This window comes from Chiloscyllium punctatum, chromosome 38, assembly GCF_047496795.1.
Source record: "Chiloscyllium punctatum isolate Juve2018m chromosome 38, sChiPun1.3, whole genome shotgun sequence".
In the NCBI taxonomy this organism is placed as follows: domain Eukaryota; kingdom Metazoa; phylum Chordata; class Chondrichthyes; order Orectolobiformes; family Hemiscylliidae; genus Chiloscyllium; species Chiloscyllium punctatum.
In genome coordinates, this window is record NC_092776.1 from 18,042,638 (window position 1) to 18,070,520 (window position 27,883).

General features: G+C 41.0%; 1 protein-coding gene and 1 long non-coding RNA gene across 4 annotated transcripts; one reads left to right on the top strand and one right to left on the bottom strand.

Moving 5' to 3' along the window:
* dennd10 (DENN domain containing 10) lies at positions 1-27,856 on the bottom strand. Of its 3 annotated transcripts, XM_072557316.1 has the most exons (10): positions 27,439-27,855; positions 22,073-22,269; positions 21,707-21,786; positions 18,328-18,476; positions 16,600-16,711; positions 16,012-16,112; positions 15,643-15,750; positions 8,886-8,980; positions 2,409-2,623; positions 1-26 (listed from the first exon to the last, which is right to left on the bottom strand). In XM_072557316.1, the coding sequence occupies exons 1-9, from the start codon at positions 27,476-27,478 to the stop codon at positions 2,453-2,455; spliced, it is 1,053 nt and encodes a 350-aa protein (XP_072413417.1). In that variant the 5' UTR covers positions 27,479-27,855; the 3' UTR covers positions 1-26; positions 2,409-2,452. The 3 variants fall into 3 exon arrangements, with proteins under 3 accessions (XP_072413417.1, XP_072413416.1, XP_072413418.1); XM_072557315.1 differs by having other exon boundaries at positions 1-2,623; XM_072557317.1 differs by lacking the exon at positions 15,643-15,750 and having other exon boundaries at positions 1-2,623; positions 27,439-27,856.
* LOC140463412 (uncharacterized) lies at positions 2,608-18,334 on the top strand. Its single transcript, XR_011954669.1, has 4 exons — positions 2,608-3,351; positions 16,239-16,321; positions 17,269-17,355; positions 18,167-18,334. It is a non-coding gene; the product is annotated as an uncharacterized lncRNA (long non-coding RNA).
* Positions 27,857-27,883: the final 27 nt, after the last annotated feature.

Sequence of the window (27,883 nt, forward strand, 5' to 3'; positions counted from 1 at the left end):
TCCGAATCGTCAAGCTTTATTCAACTCTGAAGTACAAACAAGCATTTGTTATAGCTTCAATGTCATGAGCACAGCTACCATTGCTGATCTTTTCTAAAATATAAAAATCAACTGAAGCTGACGAGTAGTTAAAAAATGCAACATCAAATTGGGTTTCAAAATGGGCCTGTGGTGGTTCAGGAATTTGACACCAGACTGTAGTGAACATAACCACACATGTAACCTTTGCTATTTTATTCCAAAGAGAATGTATGGCTGAATCTTGTGTTTTTTCTTATTAAGTCCAACTTGTGTAGAGTTTTTGTGGAGAGATTTCTCACTAAATCTTACCAAGCCTGCCTCATTAACTACACAAATAAAAACTGAACGAACTGTAGATGCTGAGAATCAGAAAAAAGACCAGAAGTTGCTGGACAAGCTTAGTAGGTCTGCCAGCACCCTTGAAGAGAAATCAAAGTTAACGTTTTGGGTAGACTGACCCAAAACTTTGATTTCTCTTCACAGATGCTGCTAGACCTGCTGAACTTTTCCAGCAACTTCTGTTTTTGTTTCATTAACTAACACATCCTGCCACATAACATCCCATACACTGTTCTCAGAACCACACACCACCCAGCAGATATCCTGGAATTTACTGGCACTCCTTGCATATGCACCATCTTTAAAAACCACTTATGTGCCTGGACAAACATTCAATCTAGACCTGACCTGAACAGTTCTGGAGATCTATGTCACCCGCTTTCATCTCCTTTTAATATAGGATTCTGTTGTTTAGGAGGAAAGCAGCCCCCCAAAACAGTAGAAAGGCTCAAGACTGGGTGGTAGGATGTCTAATGTTTGGCTCCTCACCCTTTTGTGTAGAACATCCTGAGTGGCTAACTGACAGTTTCCATGCCCCTACACTTGTATTGAAGGCTGCGTTTGATTTTGTGTGCCAGGAGCCCCTGTACAAAGGCTTCCTTGCTTGACTTGACTGAGACCTGCTGATAATCATGGCATTCTTACTACCTTGGTACTTGTACTGAATGGAAGGCAGGATAGAAGTAATAATGAGCCTGATACCTTGGCTGCGAGGGTAAAATGCAAAATGGCAAGACAAGGCAGGGATGCTGTGAGTATCCAGTTAGGTTTCTTAATTGGCAACTTGCTACTTCTAGCGAAAAACTTCCCATGCCACTTTCCAAAAGAAGAAAAGATTATCCAAAATGCTCTGACATCCAAGTATGTGTTACTGAACGTCTCGTTTGATTCTGCCACAAATCTCACCACAGCCCACATCACCTAGAAAGCCCCTAGAAGATTCTGCCTATAATAATGAACTCATCTCAGTCTCCGTTACACTTAAGGCAACATTTTTATGAATTGGATACTGGGAGGGCTGTATCATGGGAGTGTGTTTGAGAATTTATTTTTCTGTTATGAGATTGGGTAGAACATTTGCTAGTGGGATTCAGTGGCTTGAAAGAAAGGCTTGAGGAATATGGTTGCTGAATAACAAGTAGAAAATGACCATTAGAAAGAAGAAAAATACAAATCAAGTCAATGAAATATGTGAACCGACCATAAAATCATCAGAATGAAAACTACCTGTAATGCAGCAACCGTTATGTTCACAATACACACCGAACTTTACATAAGGTTATTAATAAATTCTCAAGCATTGTTAGCAAGGCCAGCATTTATTTTCCTGGTTACCCTTGAGTCACTGTGGAATTCACTACTCCAAAGTGTGGTGGATACTGGGCCAGGGAATATATTTAAGGAAGAGACAGATTAGACAGATGTTTATTTGGTCATGGATTGAAGGGATATGGAGAGAAGGCAGGAAAATGGGAATGAGCAGCATATCAGCCTTGATCGAATGGTGGACCAGACTTGATGGGCTGTTTGGCCTAATTGTGCTCCTATATCTTATAAACTTAGGAACTTTGCCACATCACTGCCATGTGTTAAAGGTACTTTCATACAGAAAGGATCGGGATAAACTTCCCATGGTGGAACCCTGCAATCAGTGCGGGTTGTTTCTGAAGAGGGCCAATAAACCCTATATGTCACTTCATAGAAAATCAATTTTGACAACCCAGACATAAAAAAGCAGTAAAATAAGCTAATAAACATACAGGTCATATTGAATTTTGAAGTGTACTGGAGGTGTTAATACAGTATTCATTTTTACTGTGTTTTTTCTAGTTAAGTACATAACTTGCGAAGAATAATGTGGATTCCTTCACTAAAGATTTAGTATGGTGATTCTTTAATATGCAATTTAATTGATGGGCCAATTCAGAATGTATTTAAATTATATTACTGAAAAGCCAGCAAGTAATGTGCTGTGCGCCAGTTCAATTTTAATCATTTATTCATTTGCCCAAAGCAGCTTTTAAGCTGAATATTGTCTAAGAATTCACCTTGGTCAACTATATTAAATGTTTCCCACTGTAAATAGCAAGAGTCAGATCTGAAGCATTTGCTCTGCAGCTGCTACGTGATAGAGGAAGGTCTCAATTGCGGGTGGAAAATGGCGCTCCTTTAGAATCTCCAGAGTGATCTTGGGTTTTCCCTCTTCGTCTGGTGCCAGTGAGGCTAAGTTAGCCAAAATTTCTTTTGTTTTCTGTGAAATGTCCTGAAAGGAATCATGTAAATGGAAGTCAGCACAAAGAGTAATGGAGTCTGGAATCTTGTTTTTCTTTTCATTTTGTTTAGATCTATACCCTCTGCTTGCTCTACAAACTGCAGAAACCAGGGAGGTCTGATGGTTAATTCTCTATTCATTGTTGAAGAGGCTCATCTCAGCTGGACAATAGTAGCTTTGTGACCCTGACTTCGATTCTGTGAATTGTGGAAAGTTAGCATGGGCTCCTGCTTTGGGTCACATGATCAGCAAACATTCTTGGGAGACAAGAGTTAGCCTTGGTTATGATACCACCCATACCTTCATACCCAACAATACCAGAGTCCAGCTATGAATGCTAATGTGGTTGAGGCAAAAAGACAAACTGCACACTGGTATAAGAATAAGCGTATTTAGGAAAGGAAATAAGAAAATTCAAGCATATAATAGAACTGTAACCCCAGACAAAAAAAAATTGATTTGAACAGAGGAGCGTAATCACCACTAGGTGGCATATATTGCGCACGCGCACAAGCAGCTGGGCCGAACTACAGTCAGCTGCCTGAATCAAAGATGGCGCCGCCCATATTGTCACGTTGTTGTAACCCACGGGTCCTTTAATCTACTGCTGCGGTGGAGGTTAAAAACATTTCAATTTGTAATTTCGAAAGGAGTTCTGAGGAGGTTGGTTTCTGAGAAGAAATGCCAGCCGATATTGCTGGGGCCGTGCCGCAGTTGTTGTAAGTCCCGCGGGCTGTTTGGGAGCGCGCGCGTGTGTGAGAGAGAGAGAGAGCGCGAGCTCCTGTCAGATTGATCAGGTTCTCTTGGCTGTTGTGTTTAATAAAGAGTTTGCTGTCTGTTCACCAACACCCCCGTGTTCAAACTCAATGTGCAATCTGTAAAAACCTCCATAAAGCTGGAAGCTACCGTCAACGTTGGGGGGAAAATGTAAAAAGGAAAGATGTCCTAGTCCTAGCAGACCCAAGGGCTACTCTCTCATTGACTCTTAACTGGTCTCTGGGCAACGAGGGATGGACAAGAAATGTGGCTAATAGCCAGCTTCGCCCACATCCTGTGAATGAATGAGGAAAAAATTAGGGACCACTTTTGGTGGTTTCCTGAGGCCTCGGGTGAGGGGAGAGGTTGAGAATGTATTGGGGTTATCCATCTCACTTGATGCACTGATGCTGTCCAGCTTGCTGTGTTCTTCTAGCCTCCTGCTTTCTACCTTGGACTCCCAACATCTGCAGCTTTCTTTTTCCTCATTTGGTGCAGGAGGTTCCTTTTTTTAACAGAAGGAAAGCTCATCACAGCAAAAAGACAAGATGGGAGTGAAGCAGTCTCGGCTTAATTTCCAATGCATTTGTAGCCTTTGTACTGAATTTGTATCTCTAAGAGGTCACTAATAATCCACTATGATATGATTTGAGTTAACTAATCCAAAAGGAAAAGCTTCAGATTCCAGTAGGAAATAATTTGGGACAAATCTGTTCTGCTTTATATATTTTCCTAATCAAACTATTATACACCTCTGGAGTAGGTGGCTCTTGAACTCAGGCCTCTGGCTCAGTGGGAGGGACACTACCATCACATGATAAAACCCCCATTCTGCTATATATTGTACTTGTTCCTTACCTAATTGCAAGTTGATTGGATCTTCAACCTCAAAAATTGAACTGTTACTGCCACTTTTCTGGAATTTTTAAAACCATTTGTTGCCCAACCCTATTTGCTGTGAGGGGATGATGGTTCAGTGTTATAACTTTGAAATTTGTAAAATTGTTGTTTCAAGATGATCTCTTTTAAGGTGAAATCTTGGAATAAAAGGGATCCTGTGGCCTATTCCTAATCCTGACCAACATGCTTGGGTCTCTACGAGTGGTAGTGGTGTTACTGGAAAGAAGGTTCGGTGAGATTGGGGAGAATCCCAAGGTATTCTGTAAATGTATCAAAGGGAAGAGGATAACCAGGGATAGAGTAGAACATTAGGGTCCAAGGGGACAATTTGTTCATGGAGCTGGAGGATAATGATAGAGTATTAAGAGAACTTCACAACTGTCTTGAATTTGGAGGAGGATGTATTAGAGGTTTTGGCAAGCTTAAAAGTGGAAAAATACCCAAGTGCAGATGAGTTATATCCTTGCTGTTGTTGGAGAAAATTATAGAGGCTCTGGCCATAGGGCAGGTGCCATGGAGAACTTCTAATGTGATTCTACTTTTCAAGAATGGTGTAGAGATAAATCAAGGAATTACAGATCAGCGAGTGTCTCATCAGTGGTAGGAAAGTTATTGGAAAAAGTTTGAAGGAGAGAAGTAATCAGTGCTTGGAGAGGCAAGGTTTGATCAGGGATAGTCAACCTAGCTTTGTCAGAGGGAGGTCATGCATAATAAATTTGATTGAATTTTTGAGAATGTAACCAGGTATGTAGGTGAGGGTGGTGTGGTTGATCTAATTTATGAATTTCAGTAAACTCTTTGGCAAGGTCCCCTCATCGGGAGACCGGTAAAGAAATTAAAAGCACATGGGGATCCAGGGCAATTTGGTAAATTGAATCCATAATTGTCTTAATGTCAGAATAGAGTGCAGGAGGCAGTGTTTGTTTCTTGTGACTGGAGGCTGGTATCCCGTGGAATACCACAGGTCAGTGCTGCTGCCTTACTATTTGTGTTACATATAAACGACGATAGAGAAAAAAAATGTGGGAGGATGATAGTAAGTTTGTGGATGACACAAAGATAGGCTGGATGATTGACAGCGAGGACGAAATCTTAGGTTACAAGAGAATATGGACACATTGGTCAGATGGACAGATCAGTGGCAGATGGAATTTAAGGAAATCTAGGAAGCTCAGAGGAACAAAGTGATCACCTCCTTGTACTGGCAGATTTTGGAAATCTGTAGTGCAAGTAAGCATGAGATAATTGGTGATTATGATTATCCTTGGGGAGACTGGCTAATGTAGAGTGTAGGGGATGGAAGGGGAGAAATTCCTGCAATATGTGCAGGAGAACTTTCTGGAACAGTACAATTCCAGTCCTACCAGGGAAGGGGCTGTGCAGGATCTGGTCCCAGGAAATGAGATAGGCCAGCTGGGGAGAACATCAGAGTGGGGGAATCATTTGGGAAATAGCGAACATAATAAGAATCAATATTAAGTTGTAAAAGGATTAAAATCGGTCAATTATTACAATGCCAGACTGGAAAAGGGTAGATTTTAGGGGTCTAAAAGTTAAACAGGAGCAGGTTGATTGGAAACACCTACTTCTGGATAAAACAGTGGTTGAAAAATAGAGATGAATAGGGTACAAGTCTATGAGAAATAAATATGGGTATCCAAAGCAAGAATACTCTGGACAACAAAGAATATTGATTAGAAAATAAGAAAAAGGAAGCATATGATGCATACTGGAATAATAAAGCAATAGAATCAGGAATAATATCTCAAATGTAGGAGAGAGGCTAAGGCTAGAATAAGGAAGGCTAATGGGAAACATAAGGAAAGGATGACAGGCTGCTCTAAAACAAATGTAAAAGGTTCTTCAAACATAGTAATAATAAAAGATCAGTGAAGGACAGAGATGGGCCCATAAGGAACAAGCAGGGTAAGCCGCTCACTGAAGCAAAGACCATGGCAGAGGTGCTAAATGAGTACCTTGCTTCTGTGTTTAGCAAATTAGAAATTGGTGACAATGGCCACGCTGAAACTGTGTGTATTGAGCAACTGAGCGGTACAGTGATAGATGAAGAAGAGATTCTAAAAAAGGCTGGGAGAAGTCCAGGTAGAGAAATCACTAAACTGGGAAGGAATGCATTGATATTGCTGACAGAAGTGAGGGAGGAAATTGCAGAGTTGTTGACAGAAATTTTCCAGGCTTTTCTAAATATAGTCCTGGGGGACTGGAGGATTGCAAACATGATATGATTGTGTCAGAAAGGGGCAAAAGAGAGCCAAGTAAACTACAGACCTATCAACTTGACATTAATAATGGGCAGGTAAAAACAATGACTGCAGATGCTGGAAACCAGATTCTGGATTAGTGGTGCTGGAAGAGCACAGCAGTTCAGAAAACATCCAAGGAGCAGCAAAATCGACATTTCGGGCAAAAGGGCTTTTCTCTAGAGAAAAATATAAATGATTTGCTAGACCTGTCACGGGCAAGTCATATCTGACAAATTTGATTGATGATGTGAACGTGCCGGTGTTGGACTGGGGTGGACAAAACTAAAAATTGTACTACACCAGGTTATAGTCCAACATCTTTATATGGAAGTATTAGCTTTTGGAGTGCTGCTCCTTCATCAGGCAGCTGTTGGACTATAACCTGGTGTTGTGTGATTTTTAAATTTGACTGAGTTCTTTGATGAGGTGACACAGGCAGTGGGATGAGGGTACTGCTGTAGAAGTTGTATCTTTGGAGTCTCAGAAAGCATTTGATATGGCACATGGCAGGCTGGTTAGCAAATTAGAAAATATTTGGGATTGAGTCCTTGCAGCAATGGATCAGCATTTGGCTAAAAGATAGGAAACAGAGGGTAGGTATTGATGGGCATTTTTCAGATTGGAGACAAGTTCCTAGGGATTAGTGTTGGAACTCTTGCTTTTTCTGATTTTATACAAATGATTTGAAGATATGTGTTGAGGCAAAATCTCTAAATTTTCAGATGATACTAAGCTAGGAAGAATTGTAAATTGTGACAATGATGCTGAGTGACTTAAGAGGGATATTGACAAGTTGGCTAAATGGGCAGACACTCAGCAGTTTAATTTTAATGCAGAGTAATGTGGGGTAATGCATTTTGGTAGAGGGAACAAAGAGAAACTGTACAGGCTCACTGATACAATTAGAGGGGATTACTGGAGCAGAGGCACCTCCGGATGCACGTGCATTATTCTTTGAAGGTGACCAGGCAAATTGAAACAGTTAAGAATGTTTATAAGATCATTGGTTTATAAACAGAGGCATTAAGTCTAAAAGCAAGGAAATGATGTTACATCCCTACAAATCATTGGTCAGACTACATTTGGAGTATTCTGTCCAGTTCTGTGCACTGTAGTTAAGAAGGATAAAACACAAAAGCGATTTACTAGAATGGTACCAGGAATGAGGGATTTTAGATACAAAGAAAGATTACAGAAATTGGGCTTATTTTCCTTGGAGCAGAGAAGATGAGAGATTACCTTACTGAGGTGTTCAGTTATGAACAATTTTGACAGGGTAAAGTATGATATTCTGTTCCTACTAGTTGGTCTGTCAGTAACTATTAGGGTAAAAACAATGACTGCAGATGCTGAAAATCAAATACTGGATTAGTGGTGCTGGAAGAGCACAGCAGTTCAGGCAGCATCCAACGAGCAGCGAAATCAACGTTTCGGGCAAAAGCCCTTCATCAGGAATAAAGGGGTCAAGAATGTCGGCAAGAGTGTGATGAGGAGAAACTTCTTTACTCAAGATTACTGGAAAGTGGGACTAGTGTAGATTGAGAAGTATTTGTGTACATTTGATGTGCTGAAGGGCCTCTTCTGAACTGTGTGATTCTAAGATGTAAGTTATTATTTACAGTTATACCTGTAAATGTCAAACAGGGCAGCTTTGCCAGTGGAGGACAGACTGTAGGTATACCAAGTCAAAGTGGAGTGTTGGGAATGCCAATCCACGAAACACCTCTGAAAAGTTTATCAGAAGTTTTTTTTTTCCTCTATTCTCTGATGCTAGTAGAAATAAGGGTTTTAAGAAAGAATGCATTTGGAACTGAAGGAAAGGAATCCATGGATCAATAATCATCTAAAAGTAACTTCAAGAACAAAGTAAGGATATGAATAGACAAATGAACATCTAATTCCTAGTGAATGTTTCATTTACTGGAGTTACTTCTAATCAATCTGTTTGGGGCAACTAGGGCAAGTGGGACTTGAACCTGGACTTTCTAGCCTAGATACAAGGACACTACCACTGCTCACCAAGACCCTCAGAACAATCACAATCAATACTTTTAATCAACCCGTTCAGACATGTTATCACACACCTCTGGAACAGGTGAGACTCAAACTGAGGCTTTCCTTACTCAGCAGTAAAGACTCTACTACCAGACTACAGGAAGTGCCTTGTAAAAGATATTTTCAATCAACTTATGACATACTTCCAGGATAGCGTTATGAACCTAGATCTGATGGACCCGAGGTAGGGACACTACCATTGTGCCATAAGACCCTCAGAACAATCACTATACACTCTTCAAAGTTCTACAAACAAAGACTTAATGGTAAATAATCACCTTAATCACTTGACCATCTGATTTTTCTGGGTCACTGGCTGATTGAACAATGAATTGCCCAATATCCTTGTGCAGTTTACCCATTGTCATTGATTCTGTGGGAGAGAGATTTTAAACAGTTCACCATTGTCATCAAATTATAGTAATAATAAAATCAGTAATAATTTCACCCTGCGTTTGCAATTCTCACTGAAGTATTGTTCCTGATGAGCTTTGCCAATAAAGTGTGGCAGGGAAATCTTATAGGATGTTAAAGTGATACAAAAAGAGATCTCTATCGAATATTTAATGTATTGGCGACATATATTGATTCTCTGACTAACATCACACATTAATGGCAATGGCATCAACAGTTACTGCAAATATTACAGGTATTCAAAATGGTACAATATTACGCTAACAATAACAGGTTTTTGCAATGCTCTGTAAAGTATAAAGTTACACTTAAACTAATGCTTCAATATCATATCAATATGCTCCTTGTTTACTATTTTTAATCAACAACGTCAAATGGGTCCAAACACTAACAGTACCAGTGAGAGATCTGCAGCCACCAAAATTTACTGCTTTAATTTACTCTGTTCAAATATAAAATAAGCTTTGGAAAAATATAAAGAATTCAACAATGTACAATCTACCTGATAATGGTTATTCGAACAAAATCAATTGTCTCCGGCTCAGTGCTAAATACTACTTGGATGGAAAACTCTTCAACCTCAGTTGCCTCCATGTCAAAACTAAACTGAGTACCAGAGGCCTACAGTATGCAGATGACAGTAGTGTTGTTGCCCACTCTGCCCCAGGTTTGCAAGCTATTTTTGAACTCTTAAATTCAGCATGCATGAGATTCAGCCTGTCCTTAAATGTTGGCAAAATTATTCTCATATCAACCCAGACTTCATCAGCCAAATATTCTAATTCCTAAAAGGAGAGATTCTGGAATATGTTGAACACTTGCTACACCTTGTCAGCGACCTCTCTCAAAAGGCCACCATTGACAAGGAGACCAAACACCAGATCAGTTCCATCAGTTCAGCTTTCAACAAACTCTGGCACTGAGGTTTGACAACAAAGATCTCTAAGTCAACGAAGTCTCAGCGTATGCGATAATTGTCACCATCACCACATTTCTGTTGTGTAGTGAGTCCTGGACTGTTTGTCAGCAACATGTAAGTATGCTAAAGAAACTCCATCAACAATACCTCTATCACATTTTAGGGACTCTGCGAAGGTTATAGAACAAATGCCAGTGGTATGCTGAAGCCAATTTCTGAGCATTCAGGTAAACTTTATACAAAACCAAATGCAATGCACTGAACTCTATATCTTGCCAGCTAAAAGGCGAGGAAATTATTGGAAGAAATTCTAAAGGACTGGCTTAAACCATACTTGGAAAGGTAGGGATTGATCAGGGATAGGCTGCACAGATTTGTTAGAGCGAAATCCTCTCTGACTAATTTTAATGAGCTTTTTGAAAGGATAACTAAATGTATTGATGAAGATCGTGCAGTTGATGTTGTTTACATGGACTTCAGTAAGGCCTCTGACAAGGTCCCATATCAAAGCTGGTCCAAAAAATAAGATTTCATGGGATCCAATGCAAATTAGCATACTGAATCCGAAACTTGCTTACAAATTGGAGGGAAAAGATGATGGTGGAGAATCAATTTTTGTAATTGGAAGCCTGTGACCAATGTGTACTACAGGGATTGATGCTGGGATCTTGCTGTTTTTTACGTGTATTAACGGCTTGGATGTGAATGCGCCAGGTATAATTAGTAATTTTATAGATGACACAAAAAGTTATGGTGTTGTTGATCGTGAGGAAGATGATCTTGGACTACAATTTGATAATGGTCAGCTGGCAAATTGTGCAGAGCAATGGCAGATGGAATTTAACCCTGATAGTTTTGAGGTGATGCATTTTGGGAGGGCTAATAAGGAAACAGGTAAAAACTAGGGTTGTAGATGCTGGAAACCAGAGTCTAAATTATAGTGGTGCTGGAAAAGCACAGTAGGTCAGGCAGCATCTGAGGAGCAGGAAAATCGATGTTTCAGGCAAAGGCCCTTCATCAGGAATAGGGAATATCTTACACAATGAATGGTAGGTCCCTAGGGAGAACTGAGCAACAATGGGACCTTGGTGTTCCAAGTCCATGGATGACTGATGATATCAGCATTTGTAGACAGGTTAGTGAAGAAGGCATATGTGTTGTTCGCCTTCATTAGTAGAATATAGAAGCACGGAGGTCTCGTGATACTAAACGAGTATTTTGCATCAGTATTTACTGTGGAAAAGGACATGGAAGACGTAGAATGTAGGGAAATAGATGGTGACATTTTGAAAAATGTCCATATTACAGAGAAGGAAGTGCTGGGTGTCTTGAAATGCATAAAAGTTGAAAAGTCCTCAAGATCTGATCAGGTGTACCCTAGAACTCTGTGGGAAGTGATTGCTAGGCCTCTTACTGAGGTATTTGTGTCATCGATAGTCACAGGTGAGGCGCTGGAAGATTGGAAGTTGGCTAACATGGTGCCACTGCTTAAGAGAAGTGGTAAGGACAAACCAAGGAACTATAGACCAGTGAGCCTGACGATGGTGGGCCAGTTGTTGGAGGGAATCCTGAGGGATGAGATATACATGTATTTGGAATGGTAAGGACTGATCAGAGATAGTCAACATGGCTTTGTGCGTGGGAAACCATGTCTCACAAACTTGATTGAGTTTTTTGAAGAAGTAACAAAGAGGATTGATAAGGGCAGAGTGGTAGATATGATCTGTATGGACTTCAGTAAGGTGTTTGCCAAGGTTCCCCATGGGAGACTGGTTAGCAATCTCATGGAATACAGGGAGAACTAGCCAGTTGGATACAGAACTGGCTCAAAGGTAGAAGAGAGAGGGTAGTGGTGGAGGGTTGTTTTTTCAGACTGGAGGCCTGTGACCAGTAGAATGCCACAAGGGTCAGTGCTGAGTCCACAACTTTTCATTATTTATATAAATGAGTTGGATGTGACCATAAGAGGTACAGTTGGTAAGTTTGCAGATGACACCAAAATTGGAGGTGTAGTGGACAGCGAAAGTTACAACGATTACAATGGGATCTTGATCAGATGGGCCAAGGGGCTGAGAAATGGCAGATGGAGTTTAATTTAGATAAATGTGAGGTGCTGCATTTTGGGAAAGCAAATCTTAGCAGGATTTATACACTTAATGGTAAGGTCCTAGGGAGTGTTGCTGAACAAAGAGACCTTGGAGTGCAGGTTCATAGCTCCTTGAAAGTGGAGTCGCAGGTAGATAGGATAGTGAAGGCGGCATTTGGTATGCTTTCCTTTATTGGTCAGAGTATTGAATACAGGATTTGGGAGGTCAGGGAGGAGTTGTGGCTGTACAGGACATTGGTTAGGCAATTCTGGTCTCCTTCCTACCGGAAAAATGTTGTGAAACATGAAAGGGTTCAGAAAAGGTATACAAGGATGTTGTCAGGGTTGGAGGATTTGAGCTATAGGGAAAGGTTGAATAGGCTAGGGCTGTTTTGCCTGGAGTGTTGGAGGCTGAGGGGTGACATTATAGAGGTGTATAAAATCATGAGGGACATGGATAGGATAAATAGACAGTCTTTTCCCTGGGATGAGGGAGTCTAGAACGAGAGAGTATAGGTTTAGGATGAGAGGGGAAAGATATAAAAGAGACCTCAGGGGCAACGTTTTCACACACAGGGTGGTGTGTGTATGGAATGAGCTGCCAGAGGAAGTGATGGAGGCTGGTACAATTACAACATTTAAACGGTATTTGGATTGGTTTATGAATAAGAAGGGTTTGGAGGGATATGGGCCGGGTGCTGGCAGGTGGGATTAGATTGGGTTGGGATATCTGGTCGGCATGAACGAGTTGGACCGAAGAGTCTGTTTCTGTGCTATTCATCTCTATGACTCTATAACTTTATAAAATATTAGTTAGGCCACAGATGGAATACTGTGTGCAGTTCTGGTGACCACGCTATTGGAAGAACATGATTTCACTGAAGAGGGTGCCGAAGAGATTCACCAGGATGTTATTTGGGATGAAAAGTCTCAGTTATGAGGAGAGACAGGATAGGCTGAGTTTGTTTTCCTTTGAGCAGAGAATGCAGAGAGGGAGCTGATTGAGGTATACAATATATGAGAAACAAAAACAGTAGATCGTAAGACTCTTTTCCCCTTGACAGACATGTTTAAGACCAGAGGGCCTAAGTTTAAGGAGAGGAATAAGTGATTTAGAGGAAATGGGAACAGTTCCTTTCTAATCAAAAGGGTGATGGAATTATAAAATGTGCTGCCTGAGAGGGATGATGGAGGCAGTACTCTTGCAATAATTAAGAAGCATCTGGATGAGTACTTAAAATGCTAGGGCATTGTACATCTCCGGGACACCCGCACCGATCAACCACACCGCCCTGTGGCCCAACATTTCAACTCCCCCTCCCACTCTGCCGAGGACATGGAGGTACTGGGCCTCCTTCACCGCCGCTCTCTCACCACCAGACGCCTAGAGGAAGAACGCCTCATCTTCCGCCTCGGAACACTTCAACCCCAGGGCATCAATGTGGACTTCAACAGTTTCTTCATTTCCCCTTCCCCCACCTCACCCTAGTTCTAAATTTCCAGCTCAGTAACTGTCCCCTTGACTTGTCCGGACTTGTCCTACCTGCCTATCTTCTTTTCCACCTATCCACTCCACCCTCTCCTGCCTGACCTATCACCTTCATCTCCTCCCCACTCACCCATTGTACTCTATGCTACTCTCTCCCCACCCCCACCCTCCTCTAGCTTATCTCTCCACGCTTCAGGCTCACAGCCTTTATTCCTGATGAAGGGCTTTTGCCCAAAACATCGATTTCGAAGCTACTTGGATGCTGCCTGAACTGCTATGCTCTTCCAGCACCACTAATCCAGAATTGTAGGCTAAGAACCAAGTGCAGATAAGTAAGATTAATGTAGTTTGGTGTTTGTTGGTTGCCATAGACATGGTGGGCTGAAGGGCCTGTTTCCCTGCTGTATCCCTCTATAATTATGACATTATCCCTCCTGTCAGATTTTCCTTTTTCAACTCTCACACCTGCAGCATTCCAGGGGATGATGAAGGAAATGCTACAAAGTCACTTTGAAGCTTTCTTTGAAATATGACAGCATTGGCATCAATGACTAGGAGGAACTCGCTAGACATTGTTCAAAATGACACAAGCAAGTTGCATCATGCTGTGATTGCTAATGTTACAATAATGAGGCAGTGAAGAAAGCAAACTCAGCATTCTGGATCCCATTACCTCATGGGACATCATGGCCAGATTGAGATTCAACCTTTTCATATGTGAAGTCACTACAGAATGGGGGAGGTGGTAGCATACTGGTAATGTCGTCAGGCCAGAAATCAATGGCCAAAGATTCCACTACCCTTCCTCCCCTCCAACCTGACTAAAATGTCCAGGAGGAGCTCTTGTATGGGAATTTAAGGAACAATTGACAAGTTACCTCATCATAGCCTGGTCCAGAAGATTATATTACATGGAATCCATGGGAAGTTGGATACAAAATTGGCTTGGTCGTAGGAAACATAGGAGAGCTGTGGAGGGTATTTTTCTGACTAGAGATCTGTGACCAGTGGTGTTCTGCAAGGATCAGCACTGAGACCTCTGTGATTTGTTTTTTATATATATAAATGATTTGGAAGCAAATGTAGAGGGTCTGATTAGTAAGTTTGCAGATGTGAAAATTGATGGAGTTGTAGATAGTGAGGCAGGTTATCAAAGGATACAGCAGGGTATAGATGAGTTGGAAAGCTGGGAAGAAAAATGGTAGATGGAGTTTAATCTGGACAAGTTTGAGGTGATGCACTTTAGGAGGTCAAATAGCAAGATCTTTAGGAGCATTGGGATATAGAGGGATCTTTGGGTGCAAGTCCACAGCTCCCTGAAAGTAGCAATGCAAGTGCATAAGGTGGTAAAGAAGGCAAACAGCATGCTTGCCTGAATGATTAGGGCACTGACCATGAAAATTGGCAAGACATGTTGCACCTGTGTAAAACTTTAGTTACACCACATTTAGATATTGTGTGTAGTTCTTTTCGCCACACTATAGGAAAGATGTGGGCGGCACGGTGGCACAGTGGTTAGCACTGCTGCCTCACAGCGCCAGAGACCCGGGTTCAATTCCCGCCTCGGGCGACTAACTGTGTGGAGTTTGCACGTCCTCCCTGTGTCTGTGCGGGTTTCCTCCGGGTGCTCCGGTTTCCTCCCACAGTCCAAAAATGTGCAGGTCAGGTGAATTGGCCATGATAAATTGCCCGTAGTGTTAGGTTAGGGGTAAAATGTAGGGGTATGGGTGGGTTGCGCTTCGGCGGGGCGGTGTGGACTTGTTGGGCCGAAGGGCCTGTTTCCACACTGTAAGTAATCTAATCTAATGTGGAAGCTTTGGAGAGGGTGCAAAACAGTTTTACAAGGAAGTTGCCTGGATTGTATTAGCTCTTAGGAGAGCTTTGGACAAACTTGGATTGTATTCGCTAGAGTGTCCGAGGCGACCAGAAGTGTATAAAATTATGAAAGGCATGGATAGGATTGTTAATTGGAATCTCTTTCTGAAGATGGAAATGTCAAATGTCAAATTGGTTTAAGGTGAGAGGTGAAAGTGTACAGGCAGTGTAGGTCAGTGAGTAAAGGGATGATGGATCACAGAATGATAGTAAAACAAAAAATGTAATGAAGTACTAAAGTGCCATTGATACCTTGAGCATGTGGGGCAACAACGATCTCACTTTCCACCAGGTTCACAAACACATCGTAGATGTCTAGGCGGTCAGTCACCTTTAAGTCTGTGAAACCAGCTATATAGCCTGTGTGTTGAAGTGAAAACAATTCTTAGAACTGTCATTAAACGCTAGAGGTATATACTCTCAGTTACAAGGGAAAAGGCATCAATGTTTGCCAGCAGATGGATCGATAGTTGGTAATTTGCAACCACTTTATACATCCCAGAATTAGACAAAGGGATTTTATTATTGAGTGACAAAGTTCCAGGTGAAATTAGATATTGCAGGAGTAGCACAGCAAAAACTGATTTAATTGTGGATTTGAAAAAGAAACAGTATTCCTACCAGCACAAGTCTTCAAGGCCTCTAGTTCATTTTGATTTAAATGCACATAAGGATGAAGTATTGACCAATCCTGCCTATGCCAAGCTAATGTAGGCAAGGTCCTGGAATATAAAGTAAAATGAATATCTGTCACAATTCTCTGTCACCACACTTTAATATTACAAACTTTTAAAGAACAGAGGATTAAAGCCAGTGATTTTGCTTTGTTCTTCCTGGCTTCTCTGCAGGGGCAAGAGTCAAAGATCTACCAGAAAAGCTTCAAGATGATACATTGTGTCACGATCACAAAAGCTACACCAAATGGATTGAAGTGGGTTAATTACCATTTTGTCAAAGATAATAGGGACAAGCAATAAATGCATATCCACCCAATGACATTCCGGTGTCATAAATGATTTTTAAAAATGTGTCTCCATTTAGTGTGGCTCAACATTTTCCATTAAAATCGCAGGACAGGGTTCAGAGATAAAGCAATGGAAATAGCAATATCTGGTTATCATGGCAGGCAAAGGAGGAAGTTTAGAAGATGTGGACAATATCTTGCAAATGCAGTGAAACACTATGTGCCACCCTGTGTGTTGTTTTTACCTGGTAAACTCCTGCAATGCTTCTATGCGTGGGTGGTAGACCACAATTCTCCTCTTCAACAGAAGTGCAGTATACAGGATAATAGTTTCCATTCCAAACTGATTTACTACATCTGGTAAAGAAAAATGCATTTCACCGGAGACAAAAAAAAACTAGTTTGTTTCACAACATTATTGCATATGGTGATTTTATTCCCTTAAGAGAACCATTTCACACCAACATGACTTTCACTTTGTGTGGAGTTCATAGAATCTTGACAGTGCAGATAATGGCTATTTGGCCCATTGAGTTTGCACTGATCTGCAATACCCATAACCCTGCATTTACTGTAGTTAATCCATCTAACCTACATATTTTTGGACTGTGCGAAGAAACTGAAGCACCGGCAGAAATCCACACAGACAGTCACCACAGACTGGAATCAGACTCTGGTCCCTTGCATTGTGAGGCTGCAGTGCTAACTACTGTGTGACTGTGTTACTCAGTTATCTGGTTTCAGTGAAGGATTGAATTGAGGAATAACTATTTCAGGCCATTGCTGTTCATTTTCTCTGCTTAAATATCTGCATATGAGGAAGTCTAGTGCAGTCAGAGTTGAGTTAATCTACAATGTTCTCCATAGTCATGTGACATTTGCTGCTACATTAAGAATTGTAATTTTTTTCCAAGCCTTTCATGAAGATGTATGCAACAGTGGAAGACTATCATTTATTACATAATTGTCCATGAAAAGGTGATGGTGACCCACCAGACTGGGTAAGAGCAGCAGATCTCCTTTTTTAAATGTCTAAATTAATTGAATTTAAATCCCAAAGCTGCCATGATGACATTTGAACATGAGCTTCTGGATTATTATCCAGAATTAACCATTATTAACCACTATGCTGTAGAATCCCTAGGTGAATGTGCGTGTCAGAGAGGAACCAGTGAACAGCTGAGGGTTATCTACTTTCAAGAGACCGTTGTGTGCAAAATGAAAATAAGAACAGCTACTGAACAGTGGAAAATAAATCATCATATGTAAAATAATTAAGTTAAAATGAATTCAGTAGAAAATGAAACAATTCTGCCATGAGATATAAGTACATTTGGAATAGATAGAAATATAGAAATAAGTGAAGGAGTTCGGCTGTTTGGCCCTTCAAGCCTGCACCACCATTCAATATGATCACGGCTGATCATGCAATTTCAGTATCCCACTCCTATTTTCTCTCCATACCCTTTAACTGTAAGGGCAACATCCAGCTCCCTCTTGAATACATCAAACAATCTGACCCCAACAGCTACGTTAGAGAATTCCACAGGTTCACCACTCTTTGAGTGAAGAAATTCTTCCTCATCTCAGTCCTGAATGGCTTACCCATTATTCTTAGACCGTGACCCCCTAGTTCTGGAATTATTCAACAACAGGAACATTCTTTCTACGTCTAGCCTGCCCAGCCCCAGATATCCCACTATTTGTGATAATTACAAACTACCATTTTTGACACAATAACTTATTATATCAATGATGTAAAGATCTGCTTGGCGTCGGACCCAAAACATTAACTCTGTTTTCTCATTACAGATGCTGCCAGATCTGCTGTGTTTTTCCAACAATTTTTGATTTTGTTCATGCATAATGTATGTGACCATATTTGCTCAATCATAACATCAACCAGATTCAATACTTCAAAAGGAAACTTATGTTTATGTAAAACCTTAAGCATAACAGGTTTTTGTGTTTACCTTTAATGGATCCAGCAAGGTATGCTTTTCTTGCATCATAATCCTTCATAAGAAATGACCCATTCTCTTCACTTTGACAGATGCCATTAGTAAGAACAGAAATGTAACCTTCCATCATTTTGGCTGGGCTACCATATTTCATGTATATCCTTCAGAAATATTAACATCATTAAAGTTGATAATCACCTTTATATAAAGAAATATGTTTGTTTTTAATGACTGTAATGCTATTGAAATATATAGAAAGATATTAACTTTCTCATTTAGAAAGGTTTCTTTTTCAAGTGAGTATCACTTTTCAGAACACAAAGATTAATATTTCAAAATTGCCAAGAACAACAATATTTTCAGATTCAAGTTTCTGACTCTGGAGTTGGGCTTTCTTTATCCCACATACTGCTTAGTTAAAATCCTGGAATTTCCTCCATAACTGCAGAATAAGAACTTCAGCTGTTAAAGATGTCAGTTCAACACCACCATCTCAAGGGCAATTGGGGATGGGCAATATTGCAGGCCTTGCCAATTTCACAAAAATCCCATGAATAAACATGAAATACCACCAGGCATGTGCATTTCAATCCCAGATTGTATCGATTTAAGTATTATTGGTACAATAAAACATATTATACATGTAATTCAGAAACCTACAATATCATTATGTTGTAATAAATAATATGGTGTGTAGAGAACAGAATAAGTGACTGTCTCGTTATTATGAAGATGTGGGTGTACCTTTTAAGAGAGTTAAAAGCAGCAGAACTACCGGATACAGCACCAAGTGTTCTCAACAAGGTAACAATGTAACACAGGGTCGAACAACTCGATTAGCTCATTGCTTGGAGACAAAAACCAATTCGAATTCGGCCAATCAGTTTAAATTATACCCGAAAAAATACCAATTTCCAATCAAGTTTGAATTGAGTATGTTGACAATCTTAAAAGCCAATGACAGAATCCAATGCTATAAGACGGGGAAATTGAACAGTTGGGAGGAGAACTGCCAAGTCCTAGCTTGTAACAGACTGCTTGAAAAAAATCTCTCTTAGAAGTACCTTTTCGATCAGTAACGTGTGCCGCAGAAATTCCTAACAAGGAGAAAAGAAGACACAGGAAGATCCGAAGACAAGAACCAAAAGCTGCCTGGTTTTGAGATAAGAAGTGATGCTTTATAAGTCTTAATTGGGAGTTTTATCAGAATAGTATAATATAAGGGAAGGTAACAGATAGGTTAAAATAAAGAATGGTAAATGCTTGCTAGTTAATTTTACTCTGTTATACTTTAAGAAATAAATTTGTTAATTTTTACTTAATGCTTGGCGACTCGAAGTTTTACAGATTACTGCCTGGGATAAATCTTTTCTGTGTTGCTGGTTTTAAATTAAGAAGGAGAGTTTACTCTGTGTTGTGATACTCGTAAAGCCATAATAAACTGCATTACACAGGATAGCAATGCAAAAATTACTCAGATACTATTGCCTAATCATGATATCAATCAGTATCAATTTGTCCTTACCTAATGCAGGCTTGAAGTTAGGTAAAACTCCAATGGTGCACAGCATTAGGAACCTTGGATCCAAAATTATCAATTCTGCCAGGCAGGTTACATCTACTACATATCTTGTTTCAAAGTAGCATTTTCTGCATCGCAAAATATTATTTTATTAAATAAAGCTACCTAATTTGTATTTTAATGAACCAATACTATTTGGTTCCATTGTCTCTTTAGGAAGCCTGCATATAAATATACCACTTGCACACAGAAAACAATGGTCTGATAATTGTGGGTTGCGGGAATGGTGTGAATGAGGTTGAAAGCAGTCAAAGAATTCAGTAAAGTCAGGAAGTTCTGCTCATATGACCTCATCAGCGTGTTATAATTTTGCCTCCTGACTAGCAGATAATTAGCCATTAAGCCTGGTCACTAAGCAGTCAACTGCAGCTGTCATTGGGGGGGGGTCTCAGTTCCTTTAAGAGTCAGATCCCCACCCCCTTCCTTGTGAGCCGCCAGTCAATCACAGGGTTGGCAAACCTTATGATACCCACTACTAGGACTGAAGTCAGTCCTGAATGGTGAAAATAGTGGATGTCCAAGAATGAAGGGTGGTGTATAGGGCTTATTGGTACCTGGTATGCAGGCCCTTGCATTATTGTGGTAGGGAGGGGTGGTTATTGAAAGTGCAATGGAGGAAGGTCTGACAGTAGCTTTTGCCTCCAGGGTCACTGGGGTCCCAAACAGCAAAGTCCTTCTTACCTAAGCCCAAAAGGGGACTCGTCTTTTAGGTTGTGACCTACCTGTGTAGTGTAAGGATGCCTTCCATTTAAGAACCTCAGTGGAGGACTTTTGGACAGAACCACCCTCGACATTCCATGTCCCTGACATAATCAGAGATTTCAAGAATGAACTCCATCCCCAGCTTTCTCTTCCAATTTTATGTCCCCCCCCCTTAACTCTTCCCAGCTTGCTCCTAAGGGTGAAATGTGATTCCGCCCAAGGAGTGCTGAGGGAGCTATTTACTTCTCAAAGCCTGGAGCTCCTATCTCTGCTTTACGGCTGAGTTTCCTGATATTTGGGAAACCAGTTAGTTAACTTCAAGTTGGAATTCCATTGCATTGTAGGAGCTCAATAAATATATTAATAAGCATCTCACCTTGTTATGTCAGTGGAGACAGATGCACCAAAATCTGTCACTGTAAAACTAACAGTGGATGCAACACAGTATGTTAGGGAAAGGTTAAGTGTCTTTCGCTATGTAACTATTCTTAACCTGTTTCTGCTATTAGTTTTCAATGTACCCCTTTCCAAGGACAGGCATATCCTGCCCAACATATATCCCTTAACCACAATCATTAAAAGAGACTATAATCATAATTTTACCTCTTGTCATTCAGACTGAGCAAGTTGACTGTCTTGCTTCCTACATTCTATCATTGAAACACTTATGAAAAGTTCATTATGTGTCAAACATTTCTTTAGAATGTCCTAAGGTCAGGAAAGTTCCTCAGCAACTTATCCCCTGAGGAAGTTGTTTAAATATTTTTGTTTTTTCTTTGCATGTAAACTGGTAAGTTGAAATTATTTTAGCTATGAGCCACTGAGCATTTGAAATGTCCAGGGCAAAATAGTACAGATGGTGGTTTAGTGGTAATGTCACTGGACTGTAATACAGAGGAGCAAAAATGTGTCCAAACTGTAAAGCTAGACTCAGTAATGTCCATCAAGAAACTATCATCGATTTGATTTAAAAGAGCAATCTGCTTCAAATGTTGACCTTGCCAATGATGACCATATCCCATGAAAGCCATTCCATGTAAAACCTTCACCTAGATCCATAAAGAGTTCAATATAATGTGTAACGTGATCTCAGAATTTATAACTCACCTACATAATACTCTCCCAAATGATGCATATTTCTCAGGGTTAAAGTCTTTGGCAGTCAGAACTATAGAAAAATGGGTCACCTATGATAAGAATGAAAAATAAGATACAACTAATATTTAATGCTCATCATTGTCACAATTAGAGTTCTATTTCAATTCTTAACTCTTATGCAAAATTAGAAATAGAACTTAAGAATGCAATTTGATGTGGCTATAATATCATATAGTTTTCCATATTCATACTGCCTTATTACTAGTATTGACATTACAGAAATGTGGTATGTGGTACATGGAAACTGAGATTGAGAGTAAGGAAGAGAAGAAAGTCTGGCTTCAGATTAAAACAAATCCATAAAGCGTTGCATACCTTTGACAATGTGGTGGGATCCTGGACTTGTGTGGTTGTGATATAATACCAGGTTCTTTTGAACTGGCCAAAGACAAAGGTGTGAAGAACATCATTTTCATCAGAAAGGCAGCATTTCCTCAAAAGCAGCTCACGGAATTCTGTTGTGACAGTAGGATAGCACCACACCCACAGTGCATCACCATTTGTGTCTTTTTCTAAGGAAGGAAGGACATTCATTATGAGAGTGTGAAAGAGCACTACTGAAGTTGTAAAAATGCATTTTATATAATGTGAAGGAGCTGGTGTTGGACCGGAGTGGACAAATTTAACAATCATACAATACCAGATTATAGTCCAACAGGTTTATTTGGAAGCACTAATTTTTGGAGCGCTGCTCCTTCATTAGATGGTTGTCCACCTGATGAAGGAGCAGTGCTCCGAAAGCTACTGCTTTCAAATAAACCTGTTAGACTATAATCTGGTGTTGTGTGATTTTTTAACTTTGCATTTTATATAAATTCTTGTCAGGAAATTCACCCTTAAGGCAGTAGCTCCACATTCCACAATGATATGCTTTTAAAAATCAATATGTTGTAAAGAATTAAATGCATGTCCGCAATGATTATTACCAAGTTAAAAATCACACAACACCAGGTTATAGTCCAACAGGTTTAATTGGTAGCACACTAGCTTTCGGAGTGACGCTCCTTCATCAGGTGATTGTGGAGGGCTCAATCGTAACACAGAATTTATAGCAAAAACTTGCCGTGTGATGTAACTGAAATTATACATTGAAAAATTGATTGTCTGTTAAGCCTTTCATCTGTTAGAATACAGTGATAGTTTCACTTCTTTCATGTGTAAATCACAAAACCTTTTTTTTAAAATTGCATTCTCGGGTTAGCTGTTAACAATGGTGATAGCTAGACAATATGTTGAAGGTGTTGGCCCCCTGTGTTCTCTGTCTATGACCTGATGTTTAGGTTGATTCTAATCTAAAAAGTGAGATAACAGAGTTTTACATAAATTCATGCAGTTTTTGAGTTCAGAGTTCTGCATGAATGTATGCAGTTTTTGAGCAAAGTGTAATGTAACTCTGCAAGTACAAATTCACCCCACAAAATATATGTGTGCATGTGGGTCTTTGTCTGTGTGTGTGTATGTCTATCTGGGGTGGGGGTTGTGAGTGTGAGAAATTGTGTGTGTGTAGTGAGGGGGTGCATGTGTGAGTGTGGCAGTGTGTGTGTCTATAAGGGTGTGTGTGGGTGTCTGTGTGCGCGTCTGTGTGTACCTGTGTGTGTAGTGCAATGGTGATCACCTGTAATGTGACATGAACCCAAGGTCCTGGTTGAGGCCCTCCCTATGAGTACCGAACTTAGCTATCAGCCTCTGCTCGGCCACTTTCCTCTGCTGCCTGTCGCGAAGTCCACCTTGGAGGATGGTCACCCGAAGGTCCGAGGCTGAATGTCCTGGACCACTGAAGTGTTCCCCAACTGGGAGGGAACCCTCCTGTCTGTTGATTGTTGTGTGGTGACCATTCATCCGTTGTAGCCTTTGCTCGGTTTCCCCAATGTACCATGCCTCCGGGCATCCTTGCCTGCAATGTATAAGATAGACAACGTTGGCTGAGTCACATGAGTACCTGCCATGTACAAGGTGGGAGGTGTTCCCACGTGTAATAGTGGTATCTATGTCCACAATCTGACACATCTTGCAGCGTCCACCGTGACAGGATTTCATAGAGTTGTCCTGAGAGCTGGGCAGTTTGCTACGAACAATGATCTGTTTGAGGTTTGGCGGTTGTTTAAAGGCAAGTAGTGGAGGTGTGGGGAAGGTCTTGGTGAGGTGCTCATCCTCATTGATAATGTGTTGCAGGTCACGAAGAACATGGCGTAAATTTTCAGCTCCTGGGAAGTACTGAACAACGAAGGGTACCCTGTCAGTTGCAGCACGTGTCTGTCTCCTGAGGAGGTCATTACGGTTCCTTGCTGTGGCACGTCGGAACTGGCTGTCGATGAGTTGAGCATCGTACCCTGTTCTTGTGAGGGCATCCCTGAGTACTTCCAGGTGTCCAGGTCATAGACAGAGAACACAGGCGGCTAACACCTTCAACATATTGTCTAGCTATCACCATTGTTAACAGCTAACCCGAGAATGCAATTTTAAAAAAAAGGTTTTGTGATTTACACATGAAAGAAGTGAAACTATCACTGTTTCTAACAGACGAAAGGCTTAACAGACAATCAATTTTTCAATGTATAATTTCAGTTACATCACACTGCAAATTTTTGCTATAAATTCTGTGTTACAATTGAGCCCTCCACTATCACCTGATGAAGGAGCTTCGCTCCGAAAGCGCGTGTGGCTTCCAATTAAACCTGTTGGACTATAACCTGGTGTTGTGTGATTTTTAACTTTGTACACCCCAGTCCAACACCGGCATCTCCAAATCATGATTATTACCAATTTTTATAGCACATTACAAAGCATCCTATCCAGAAGCATCACAGCTTAGTATGGCAACTGCTCTGCCCAAAACTAAAATAAATTATAGACAGTTGTGAACGCAGCCCAGTCCAACACACAAACCCGCCTCCCAGGCTGTACAGGACATTGGTGAGGCCTCTTCTGGAATATTGTGTCCAGTTCTGGTCTCTCAGTTTTTGGAAGAATATCATTAAGCTGGAGAGGGTTCAGAATAGATTTACCAGGATGTTGCCAGGTCTGGAATGTTTGAGTTGTATAGAAAGGCTGGATAGGCTGGGACTTTTATCACTTTAGTGCAGGAAGTTCAAGAAGTGACCTGGTAGAAATATACAAAATGATGAGAGGTACAGGTAGAATTAATGGTAGTTGTCTTTTCTCTAGAATGGGGGATTTTCTCTAGAATCAAGGGCAGGGAGCACATTTTAAGATGAGAGGAGAGAGATTTTTAAAAATGTGCGAGGCAAATTCTTTTCACAGAAGGTGGTTCACACGTGGCATGAACTTCCTGAAGAAGTGGTGGATGTGGGTACAATTAAAAAGTTCAAAAGAGATAAGTACATGAACAGGATAGGTTTGGAAGGATATGGGCCAGGTGGGACTAGTTCAATTTGGATTATGTTTGGCATGGACTGGTTGGATTGAAGGGTTTGTTTCCATGTTGTATGACTCTATGACTCCATCTATACTTCATGCTTTCTCGAGAAAGCAGTGAACATAATCAAAGACCCCTCCCACCCCGGTTATACTTTCTTCCACCTTCTTTAGTGGGGAGAAGAGACAAACATTTGAAAACATGTACCAATAGATGCAAGAGCAGCTTTTTCCCCATTTATCAGACTTTTGAACAGACCTCTCATATATTAAAGTTGATCGTTCTCTGTAACATTGTATTCTGCATCCTGTTCTGTTACCATGATGTACTTATGTATGCTATGATTTGCTTGGATAGCATGAAAAACAATACTTTCACTGTTTCTCTGTACATGTGACAATAATCAAATCAAATATCATATGGAAGAATTAATGAATGTATTGAAAGGACTCTATACAACCATATTGAGACTCTTTTTAATGGTTATCTATGCACAATTTACTAGGGACTTACAGTCTCAAGACTTCTCTGGTGTCTTTAACAATGAAGTGCCCACCAAATGCGAACACACAAGTATGATTTTGTGTTTGAACAGGGCTATGAGCTACAAAAGGTCGCTCTCCCGTGCCTCTGCCGCATTTGTTCCAGGGATGACCAATTCCACCTTAGAAAATCCCAGATGCCATCCTTTTTCAAAGACTGCAATCTTCCCTCCCACGTGGTCAATGATCTCCTCCACTTCCTGCACCCCCGCCCTTGAACCCCAACCCTCCAATGCAGCAAGAACAGAACCCCATGGTCCTCATCCTCCACCCCACCAACCTCCATATACATCGCATCATCCTCCACCACTTCTGCCACCTACAAACAGACCCCACCACTAGGGATATATTTCTCTCCCCACCCCTATCAGCATTCTGGAGAGACCATTCCTTCCACGACTCCCTTGTTAGATCCATGCCCCCAACCAGCCCTCACCCCACTCCCGGCACCTTCCTCTGCCACCGCAGGAAGTGTAAAACCTGCACCAATACCTCCCTCCTCACGTCCGTCCAAGGCCCTAAAGGATCCTTCCACATCCAACAGAAATTTACAGCAGATAATCATCTGCTGTATCCTTTGCACCTGATGTAGTCTCCTCTACATCGGGGAGACAGGACACCAACTTGCAGGTCATTTCAGAGAACATCTCTGGGACATCCGCACCAACCAACCCCACTGCCCCGTGGCTGATCACGTCAATTCATCCTCCCACTCCGCCAAGGACATGCAGGTCCTCAGCCTCCTCCATCGCCAAACCCTAACCATCCGATGCCTGGAGGAAGAATGCCTCATCTTCTGCCTTGCAACCCTACAACCACACAGGATTAATATAGATTTCACCAGTTTCCTCATTTCCCTATCCCTCACCTTACCCCAGTCCCAAGTCTCCAACTCATCAACACCCCCTTGACCTGTGCATAGTCTTTCCTATCTATCTACTTCATCCTCCTCTCTGCCCTATCATCTTCTCCCACACATTCACCTACCCATGGCATTCCCATCCACCTTCCCCCAAGCCCCCCCGCCCCTCCATTTATCTCAGCTCCCAGGCCCAAAAGCCTCATTCCTGATGAAGGGCTTATGCCCGAAACGTCGATTATCAGATGCTGCCTGACCTGCTGTGCTTTTCCAGCACCACACCTCGATTATGAGCTACAAAAGTCAATCTATGACAACCTTTATCAATTACTTTGTTTTGCACTAAGGGACGAAAGGCAATTTTTTAAAGAGCGATGGCATCTTGTAGAATTGCACAATCCTGGGGTCAGGGAGACATCAGATCAGTTGGTCGGGAGAAATGGAGGATCGAGTGCTGTTCCGCGAATTAGTACTAAGTTTTACGGTGCTCTTGACCACGCCAATGTCTCGTTTTCTCTCCGAGACAGATCGATAAAACTGCCGGAACAGGCCCTCAATCCTCGGTATAAATCTGCACCATGTGACCAAATATGAAATACGGAAATCCCATTTTTAACATAAATGTTTACAATTGATCAACTGCTTCGATGTCGGAGACAAAAAGCGTAGTACATATATGCGAATGTGTTTACAATTAAATAATAAAATTTGCAGAATGTAACCTATATTAAACTGGACATTTCTTGAAGCTGGTACAACATACACAAAGGGAAAAGACAGGCCAAAGTGCGAAATGTATAAACGTAAAAAAAATGGGATAGCAGCATCTATCATTCGGCACTCTTAGGACAACGCAGGATGTCAGTGTACATTACAATCCCGATTCCTGACTGCGGACTCTTACCGACCAGCCCCACGCTCAGCATCAGAGGTGTCTCAGCCATGGTCTGTCCAACGCGTCAGCAGCTCCGTTACTATAAATGAATGGGGAAACACTCCCTCCGAATATATCTTCAACAGGAATTAAACAATAAATCACTACAGACTGAAATGAAACTTGCTGTACTTTGCCAATTGTAGCTATCACTGAGGTTCTCTAGTGATACAATGTCTGATACAATGTAACTATTAATGCAATCACTTGTTCATGTCAGTTATTTTCAACAATGCAGGTTGTCATTAACTTCTCGCTATTAAAGTTAATGCAACCTTACTACAACTGTTACTCTTTCACTTTTTTTTTATTTCGGAAGGGGTGATTTTTCGGTCAAAAATGCAAACACCTTTTCCGCATTGTAATCTTTCAGGACCTCTGGCTTCACATTAAAAACTGTCCGGCTGTCACTAAG

What these genes read in the sequence shown, in the direction of transcription:
- dennd10 (XM_072557316.1), bottom strand. Translation starts at nt 27,478, where the DNA reads ATGGCTGAGACACCTCTGATGCTGAGCGTGGGGCTGGTCG. An exon ending in TTTGGGAGAGTATTATGTAG is followed by an intron (nt 18,477 to 21,706) that starts GTGAGTTATAAA and finishes ATATTTCTGAAG; the next exon opens with GATATACATGAAATATGGTA. An exon ending in CCTTGCTGGATCCATTAAAG is followed by an intron (nt 16,712 to 18,327) that starts GTAAACACAAAA and finishes TTTCTTTACCAG; the next exon opens with ATGTAGTAAATCAGTTTGGA.